At 56.4% G+C, this 10,014-nt stretch overlaps 1 protein-coding gene across 1 annotated transcript in view; it reads left to right on the forward strand.

Annotated features, from left to right (window-relative positions):
* The window catches only part of DIDO1 (death inducer-obliterator 1), a 31,321-nt gene that overhangs the window by 19,225 nt on the left and 2,082 nt on the right, over positions 1 to 10,014 (forward strand). The window contains 3 exon segments of the mRNA XM_007462278.1: positions 616 to 705; positions 1,518 to 1,713; positions 8,920 to 9,976. Of these exon segments, the coding sequence (XP_007462340.1) occupies positions 616 to 705; positions 1,518 to 1,713; positions 8,920 to 9,976 (1,343 nt within the window).

The following is a 10,014-nucleotide window of genomic DNA, read 5'->3' on the forward strand; positions in this document are numbered from 1 at the left end:
TCCTGCTGAGTGTCTGGACACACAAGCACCTCTGAAGGCAAAATAGGGGTTGCCGGGCTGAGTCAGCAGGTTACGCAGTTTGGACAGTGGCGAAAATTCAAATGAGAAATCAGACCCTCCATCTTTTCTGAAAAAGCTGAAGCTTGTCTTCCTTCTCCCTCTGTTCCACTAGAGCTTGTGCAAAACCAACCTGGGTGTGCGTGTGCCCACTGCAGGTGTGGCCAGACACGCATGACCTGCCTTGGTGTGGAGGGGCACACGTGACAGGTCTTTTATTTTTCAAAATTAACAAAACAGCACTAGCATTTCAGACTTATCAAAGAGTGCTCAGTCACTTCTGAGACATACCTGGATCTTTATGTGTATGTTCATAAAAGACAGCAGTAAAACACTGCTAACTGTCATCCTATTTAGCAGAAGCTTGTCCTCCTACCACCCTTGGGTTTGGTCACTCATAATCCCGGACGTTAGTCAGCTAAGCAACATTTGACACAGTTATTGCCGCTTTGTTTGGGATAGTTGCAGTTTTCTTAGTTGTGAATCTCGGGTAGTTTGGGGTCTCTCTGTGACCACCACGGTTCCACCGGCCATTTAATCAGAGTTCATTTCACTTAGGACCTGCCCGACACGATTCACATCGGCGGAAGGATTGCCCCAAAGACAGTCTGGGATTACGTCGGCAAACTCAGATCTTCAGTGTCTAAGGTACCTGCCCACAGTCTGACCTCTGCACCCAAGGAAGAAGGGGTTTGTTTACACACGGCTCTTTCTTTGACTTCTCATCTTGCGCGTTAATACTTGAAATGTCTCTAGTTCGTGAGATACTTGCAGGTGAACGTTTAAGTTGATAGCTGGCTAACCTGTGAAGGGGTGTCTGAGTAGCATGACGGTGGAAGCTTTGTGAAAGCGCATGTGCGGTTCAGAGTTAGAAATGCAGATGCTCTGTCCCTTCTTGTCTGAGCTGATGGATGGAGTAGAGGTGGGGGGAGGTGGCTGGGCTGGAGTCTGTGAACCCCTGAGATGCGGACACAGCTGTGTGTCTGCGTGTGCAGTGCTCTTTAGGGGAGGGGCTCTGGTTTTCACTGGGGTCACAGAAGGGTTATGACCCTGGTCTAGTTCAGCCCTCCCATTTCGGAGCTGCGGGCAGCTCATCACACGCTTAGTGGTCACTTAGCTCTGTGTCAGACACTGCCCCAGGCTGGCCCTGCACACAGAGTACCCCATCAGTACGAGAGCCCCAGGAGGTGGGCTCTGTGTTGAGGACAGTGGGGCTAAGTAGTTTTAAAGCGGTTCCTCCAAAACCAAGATCAAACCCAGCAGTCTTGAGACTCAGGCCTGTGTCCTCTTCACTAGCTCATTGTTCTGATGTGTTGGGCAGCAGGGCTGTGACAGTCAGAATCAGAGCTGGTTGCTTCTCTCCTCGCTTCCCTCCTGCTTCTGGGGCTTAGGTGCAAGGTGAAGCGGCTGCCTTTCCGAGAGGCCGCAGGTCCATGCTCCCCGCCCTCTGTTTGTTGCAGGAGCTGTGTCTGATCCGCTTCCACCCCGCGACGGAGGAGGAGGAGGTGGCCTACATCTCTCTGTACTCCTATTTCAGCAGCCGCGGCCGCTTCGGCGTCGTGGCAAACAACAGCAGGCACGTCAAGGACCTCTACCTGATCCCGCTGAGCGCCGCGGATCCCGTGCCCTCCAAGCTCCTGCCCTTTGAGGGACCAGGTAGGCCCCAGCCTTCTGCCCACACGTCCCCCCCACGCCCTGCGGAGTCCGTCCCGGCGAGCTGCGTGCCTCACCCAGACCCGGCCTTTGGCAGCGAAACTTGGGAGCAGGGGTAAAGCAGCGTCGAGCTATGGGGCTTCCCGGCTAGTGGAGGGCGGCACCGGACGTCCCCCGAGGAAGCTGTGAATTGTCTTAGAAAAGTCCTGTGAAGAGGACAAACCTGTCCGGAGCCCGCCTGCCTCGTGTGAGCAGGGTGTTGGCGGCAGGAGCTGGGCAGTGCCGGGAGGGCGGGGCCTGGGCCTGGCCTGGGGGCTTGCCTCCTTGTAGGCGTCAGGCCGAGCCTCTTCGCTACAGGCATTCGCTTTGAGGAGAAACGAGAAAATAGCGTTGAGACAGGAACTGGTTCTAGAAGTAGTCACTTTGAAATCTGCTGCTCGAATTCTTATCTCTGGCAGACCACTTTCTGTTCACTCATTCCCTAGGAAGTGCTGCTTCTAAAGAATTACTTACAGGCTGACCAGAAAGAAAGTTCAGGCTTGTCGAGGGAGCTAAGGGTGATTCCAAGGGGGTCGTGGTCTCTGGGGACCCAACTCCTCTTAACCCTGAGAAGTTGACGGGACTTAAGTCTTGCAGAAAGATGCCTAAATGGGAGTGTCTCCTTGGCCGTGGCGCCCCCAAAAACGGCTAAGCCTAAAAGGTGCTGAGTGTAACCCACGGTCAGCTCTCTTGAAGCACTTGCTTCTACAGGCGGTGGTTACGCCCGCGCCCAGTGCCTCCGTGTCCATGACCAGCGCCCCTGCCACAGCCAGGCACTTACGTGCCCCGGCGGCTCTGCGGCTGGGCCCAGCGTCCTGGTCGGTCCCCGTGACCGCCGGGCTCATGTTCCCTGACATAACACACGGAACTGTCTCAGTGCCAAACACGTTAGAAGCCAAGCTCTCCGGGGGGCTGTCCCACTTCTCGTGCTAAAGCGGTGCCGCCTGATGGGCAGCAGGGAGGGCCGTGGCCGAGGTTCTTGGCGGGCAGCTCCTGGGGCGCCGGCCAGCTCCCTGGACGCCGTGTTCCTGACGCAGCGGTGATGGTGGTGAAGCCGACTTCCCGATACCATGAGGAGCCTCTGGTCAGTCACAAGGGCGGAAGCCTGTGCGGGGCCTAGTGTGAGCGTAGATCCTGTGACATGCACACACTGCGCGTCTGTAGCAGCGGGACCTGGGAGGTGACGAAGCCCTGTTTCACCCGTGTTGGAGCCCCTCTCACGGCTCCACCTGCAGAGCCCGCGATGGGGTCTTGCCTGACTCCGTCCCGGTGCACCTTGTCACACGAGCAGGGGCCTGCCAGGTTCGGGGCCACAGACAGACCCTGAGTGGGGCAGAGGTGGATGAGGTCAGGCGTGGTGAGGAGGCAGGGGCGCGGGGGCCACCGAGGAGACCCCCAGTTGGAGCCGCGGCGGGAGCTGGTGCAGTGCTGGGTTGGGGCCTGGCTGGCAGAGGGAGGGGGCCGCGCTGGGTGTTCGGGGTGACATGGGGACAAGGAAGGCTGGGCAGGGCACTCACCTCATCTGCTAAGTGACCACACTTGATGACCAGCGGGGTGGACATCACTCCTCCACCTGCATTCCCAAGGCTGTCACTTCCTGAAGGGGATGCTCAAAAGCCTGCAGGTTTTCATCCACAATAGAGAACGAATGTTTCATTAAAATAAAGTAGTAAGAGGGGTTTTGGAGACGTGATTGTATGGGAAATTTTACCATAAACTTTTAAAGACTTTTTTTTTTTTAATCGAAGGGCTTCTAAATCTCAGCTCGTTCAATTTAGTATATATATTTTTAATTCTTCTGATCCTTTGTTTGATATTAACATCTGTGTGTATTCTGTACACTTGCACGTCAGCCAGACTCTCTTGGCCCCAGGCCACGTTACCTGCCTCAGCTGCTTCGCACGTTTGCAGCGTGACTTGGTGCTCCCTGGGTACAGACGTCCATGTGTCCCAGGCTCGTGGTGTGTGCGTCATGTGCATGTTGTATGTGTGCATGAGTGTTTGGAAGGTGGGCTGGGGGTGTTCCTCCTGTCTCTGCACAGCATCCTTTGACGGCACAGGTCCAGTCTGAGGGGCTGCCGTGTCCCTCGATGGAGCAGCCAGTGGGCTTGAGCACATGCTGCCTGGCAGTGCTGGCCCCGCACCCTGAGGGGAGCACCCTTGACGCCCCACGTCAGCCCCACAGCGGGGAGCGCCCGCACTGCCCAGGGTTGTCGCTGCCTGAGGTCGCAGGGCCAGTAAGCATGGACCCGGCCGCATCTCCATCCCAAGGCCTCGGTGGGGCACAGGCCTCCCACTTCGGGCAGCCCGCCAGCGGGCGGGCCTCTGGGAGGAGGAGGGCAGGTCTTTGGGGGTGGGGAGTACCTGACTCGGCACGTCCGTCTCTGGACTTGGGAGCCCCGTAGATTTTGACAGTATGGCTCACTCGAGAAGCAGGTGAGGACACGAGGTGTTGAACTCATGTGCGGAGCCAGGGAGGCCTGCACGGCCTGCGCGTGGTCAGCGTCCTCTCCGCCCCGCGCTTGGATGGTGGACACGGGGTGGTCTCCACGCAGAACCCACAGCCCAGTCCCTGCACGGCAACAGACCCCATCCGAGCCCAGTCTGCCTCCAGGGCCTTTTGTCCTCCCGGGCTCCCGCGACTTGTCCCAGAGGCACCAGGCCGTCGCCACGTCACACAGCCTGGAGGACGGCTGGGAGGCCCGCGTCCCTCCGAGCCAGCGGACAGTCCTTCTACTGTGGACACGGCTCAGCTCAGTCCCATGCACACTGACGGGGCTCCACCCCTGGGGACTCGGGTCTCGGCTGGTCCGCGCGTCTAGGGGCTTTATTCACGGAAGGAAGACCAGTCAGATGGGATGCTGGGCCTAGGCCAGGGTGCCCGGCCCTCCCGAGGGGGTGGGGGGCGCCTGTCGAGGGCCCTCGGGCATCTAAGGTGTGGACCACCCTGAGCAGAGGACAGGGAGCTGCCTTCCGAGGCATTGCAGGGAGAGGGCCATTCTCTTAGCAGGCTGGCTCCACCCGTCGTGTCTGCCTTCTGTCCTCACGCTTGACTGCTTCCTAAATTAGCAGACCGTTTCCGTGTCTTGCAATATTGTCAGGTAAGCACGTCTTCAGTTTCTGCGTGCGTAGCTGTGTACAGATGCTGTAATCAAAGGCAAAATCGTGCTGAATGGAAAGTGCTTCTCTCTCCTTTGAAATCAATAAAAATATTTCATGGAAACTGGTCATTGTTTGTCTGAATTTGAACCGTTTGGTAGCTTTTGGTGCCCATCCAGGTGCACCGTGACGGAGGACTGTCTCCACCTTGCTTTGCCTCAGCCGACGCCAGTGTGCTTCTGGCTGTGCAGGTGGTGCTGCTGTGCTGGGGGCGCCTGGACACGGGCGGGCGGACGGACGGACGGATGGATGACGCTCTCCTCACTGGGACGCGGAGCCCTGGCTTTGCACAGGTCTTAGGGACCCAAGAGTGGGAGCGGGCGAAGTCTGCATGGGAGCCGAGTGTGGCGGGGGGGCGGCTGCTTCTCCCTGTATTTGCTGGGTCTCTGCGCAAGTCCTCTTTGAGGACAGTTGCTGCTAACTCCAGCACAGTTTCTGTTCCCACAGGTGTGGACGTTTTGTCTTGTCGGACTCAGACCATAAGAAGGTGTTCACTTTAAATACTGAATAGTGGAGCATGCCAGGTAGATTTAGGGGTAAAAGCCTCATTTGATAGTTGGACAGTTTTCATCTGGTTTATTAATTAAAACTAAACCTTGTCCCCCCGCTGTGTCGCGTCCAAGGTGCATGGGGGCTGCTTCCCCCACGGCCCTGTTGCTGACACACCTGGACACAGATCCTGGTTTGGGTCTTGGCTCAGGAAATCCACACACACCTTTTCAGCTGTCCCTTGTCCCTGGGTTTGTCCACTTCTCTCTCTGTACGGGTGGTCTGGGGCTGACCCTTTCACCGTGAAGACTCGGGGACCTACATGCAGCTAAGAAGGCTTGTTTCATCCACGCCGGACATTGTGGACACGTTTGCTCCCGCAATTTGGAGGGGGTCGGGCAGGGGTGCCGACACCCCGGTGCTCAGTCTGATCAGTACCCCTTGTTTGGAAATGATAGTTCAGTGGCCTCCCACCTAGTTCTCATCTACTTGATGAGTCATAAGCCTCAGCACTACCCTCAAAGGGAGGTCGGTAAGTAAGCACCCCGCTTGTAACCATGGGACAGAGACCCCGTGCAGAGCCGGGGAGGCGCCCCAGGCCCCCAGCGGGAGCCCTGTCTCCGCACGCAGCCAGCGTGCTCACTGCTGCTGCGCCTTCTCGGGGCGCCCTTTCCTCTCCAGGGCTCACACTCAACAGTGGGCGCGCCCACAGGGACCCCAGGCGGAAAATGGGGCCTTCAGGGGAAAGCTGCCCCTGCCACCGCCCCAGTGGTAGTAGCCCTTTGACTGTGTCCAGCGTGCCCTTGCCAGGCGCCTGTCGTGAGGGTGCGGAGCGGGGTGGAGCCAGACGTGGCCTCACCTCCCTAACGGTCACTGCCGAGGCCCCGGTGGCACAGTGAATCATACTCTTCCACGAGTAAGTCACCTCCACGGTGCTAGTTACATTTCAAGTCTCCCGTGCAGCCATAACGTGCACAGGTGGAGCAGATAAGATGTGACTGCTTCAGAAACAGCCCAATTTAAATGCAAAATCCTGGGGAAGATTAGTGGGGAAATTCAAACTAACAAACACTCCTCCAACTCTGGAGCTTTATTGGATCGCTTACGGGTGTGTGTAGATGCAGCGGTTGAGAACTGAAAGCATTTAAATCATACAAGCTGCTTAGTTAGATGCTGGTCTCCAGGGAGTTAACTGTTTTCGAAACAAATGTAAACGTTAAGTAATTTCATCATAACCTCACCTGTGATGCCTGTGACCACAAAGGGTAGAGTCTAGAGAATTTTGCCAAGTCTGGGATATATCATTTTTGTTAGGAAGCATATAAAGCTGTTGCAAGTTGTAGGGCTGGCACACCTCCCGAGGACAGGACCCCACCTCCCTGGATTTAACGCAGTGACTTAACCTCCACACACAGCGTCTTTGACCTGAAACGCGATTCATGCCGCAGGCCCTGGTGTTGGCACCTTAGAAGTTTAGCTCTTCAGAGGTAGCACAGCCCATCTGCACTGAGGACAGAGGACAGTCGTGGGCCCTGGGCTGCTGAGAGGACGCCCCTGGCCGGGGCTCCCCAGCCCTCCCCACCCCCGCCCGCGTGGCCGAGCACATTCCTCCTCTGCCGCTGCTCACAGAGCTGGCCAAGGCTCCAGCTTGTGGCTCGGCTGGGGACCTCCTGTTCTGCCAGCTCTGGGGCCGTGTCAGTGACAGTCGGTCCAGAAAGGGCGACAAGAGCCAGTTGAGCTATTGACTGTGCCCCAAACTGGATATTAGTGAGCTGTAAATTATTCAGTAAGTGGCTGTTACAGTGAGTGAGAGATTTACTATTTTAAGTTAAAATAATTCATCTTGATTAGAAAGCAAACTTGATAGGGTATCTTTCACATCTGAGCAGAACCATCTGGATGCCATGCTCAGTGCAGTGGGCCTGGCCTTCCTGTCTCCACGCCCTCCTTTGCCCAGCTCCTCCTTCCCCTGAGTCACCAGTGTCATCAGCAGGGCAGGCAGAGGACATTCTGGAAGAAGCCGTTCCTCTTATCATGAGTGCGTGTCTTCATGGGCACCTCAGCCCTTGAATGTCAGCCTGTGAAACGAGGCGCTGAGCACAGTGGGGAGGGGGGCCGGCAGTACGTCGCCGATCCATGCAGATGCTGGGCCAGCCCAGCTCACTCTGACACGCTGGGTCTTCCTCCTCGGGGGCGGGGTGGGACATCCGCCACCCTCGTGCTCGGCATGTCAACCCACCTCTGTTGGAATTTAGGAAGGGTGACAGGCCCTCAGAACTACACAGTGGGTGTCCAGAGACAACTGTTTGATCTGTGATCAACTTAAAATCACAGAAAGAATAGGAAAAACAGTGCTGATTTTCTTTTTTAGTGAGTAAACAAAAAATACATAGCATGAATATCTTTTACACAATAGTGATTTATGTGTAAATTGAGTTTATACAGTTTGATTAATCTTAAATATGCTGTTGAAACAAAATTTTGGTCCCGTGTTTATCATTTCTCCCTAACTTACGGATCTGTGACTCAGGCTTTTCTGTTCCCCTGTTGGTGTTCCGGGTTTGTTATTAGTGTGAGGGTGGAGGAGCCGTACAGAAACAGTAGCATCCCTGGGACAGTGCACCACGATCCACAATGTTTGGACGAAGACTTTTTTAAGAAATAATTATTTTTTAAGAACTGTGCAATGTTCTGAAATTCCCAGCGTGTTCTCCACGTGGTCTGTCCTTTGTTGCCCCTGTCCAAACACCTTTGGGCTTTAAGCCGCACGTCTTGTGTTGACAGAGACCTGAGCGTTCGGTAGCTTTTGATAAGTTACTGGTCGTTGAATGTCTTTCTGAACCCGCAGGAACATTTGTTTTAGGCATTTCGGTCAGCATCACTTTTCCCATCAATTGTAATCTTGACACCAGTGACTAATGAACTTATCGAATGGTGTGTGCTGTATCGATGAGTATAATTTTGTTGATCATTATAATTGAGTTGTAGAATAGGTCCTTAATTGAGCCTTTAATTTTAGTATGAACAGCTTAATTTACATATTGCAGCTCATAAGTTAAAGTCGGAAGGGGGTGCTGCCTTCCTGATCTGTAGCAAGAGTCACATAAAGGAACGCAGCTAAGAGTTTGTTTAGAAGACATCCTGGTACATACAGGCTTCATTCCCAGTAGGTGAACGGCCTGGAGTGTGTGCGTGCTGGCCTTCCCCACCTCCCCCAGCAACGCCTCTACCCTAGCGTTGTGTATAATTGAAAATCTGCAATAATTTTAGCACTGGGCGAATGCGCGTGTGCGTTGGGCCTTTGGTTTTGTGGTTTGTGGGCCCGTCAGGCTGGGCAGGTGCGCGGTGCAGTCTGCATCTTTTGCAGCTGGTCTTCAAACACTTGGTTCTGTTTTGCCACAGAATTTCCTCCTCCTCCCTCTGGAAACCATCCCCCCGCTGCCCTTCACACCCAGAGTTTACCCCTGAAGGACAAAAGCTACAATTCGATTCTAAAACTTGCACGACCGTTTTGTTTTTTAGGTCTTGAGTCACCGCGTCCAAACATAATCCTGGGGTTAGTAATCTGTCAAAAAATAAAGCGTCCTTCAAATGCTGGCGAATTAGACAAGACAGAGGAGAAGCGGCCCCGTGCCCAGGCACAAGAAGAAATGGATCCCGTCCACCCCAGAGTGCCAGCCGCCCTGCTCCCTGAGAAGAAGCCGCCCAAGTACCCGCTGTGCCCGGGGGACGCGGCTGTAAGCACCACACCACCGGGGTCTCCCCCACCCCCACCCCCCCCTCCAGAAGCACCAGGTGCACCGACCTCGTCTTCCGTGTTACAGATGCTGTCATCACTCAAGCCGGGCGCCACGAGCACTGTCACAGCACCACCCGCGTCGGTGGCGGTGGCCGCTCCCTCTGCCACCTCCTCCTCTTCGAAAACGGCTTCGCCGCTAGAGCACATCCTGCAGACTCTCTTCGGGAGGAAGAAGGCGTTTGACGCCCCCACCAGAGCGCCCGCCGAGTCGGCGCCGGCGCCCCACCAGGGCTCGAGGGCCAAAGCCGGCGGCGGGCTGCCGGCAGCACCCCTGCTGGACCCAATTGTCCAGCAGTTTGGCCAGTTCTCAAAAGACAGAGCTGTGGAGGAGGAGGAAGACGACAGGCCGTATGACCCCGAGGAAGAGTACGGGCCCGAGAGGGCCTTCGACACTCAGCCCGCGGAGCGCGGGCGGCGCCAGGACGCAGAGGAGGCCACGGAGGCAGCTGAGCGGGAGGAGGTGGCCTATGACCCGGAGGACGAGACGATCCTCGAAGAAGCCAAAGTGACCGTCGACGACCTGCCCACCAGAATGTGTGCGGACGCGCACGGCGGGCCGGGCCTGCCGGCGCCCTCCTTGGCCGAGCAGCAGCAGATGATAGAGGAGCTCACCAAGCAGATCGAGGAGCAGCAGAGGCAGGTGGAGGAGCAGGAGGAGGCGCTCAGGCAGCAGAGGGCGGCCGTCGGGGCCTCCATGGCCCACTTCTCCGTGTCGGACGCGCTCATGTCGCCACCGCCCAAGGCCGCGCTCCTGCCGCCGGAGCCGCAGACCGCGGCCAAGCCGGCCGCGCCCCCCGCTGGCAGCCAGGCGCCGGGCC

Source organism: Lipotes vexillifer, unplaced genomic scaffold, assembly GCF_000442215.2.
Source record: "Lipotes vexillifer unplaced genomic scaffold, Lipotes_vexillifer_v1.1 scaffold1798, whole genome shotgun sequence".
Lineage (NCBI taxonomy): Eukaryota > Metazoa > Chordata > Mammalia > Artiodactyla > Lipotidae > Lipotes > Lipotes vexillifer.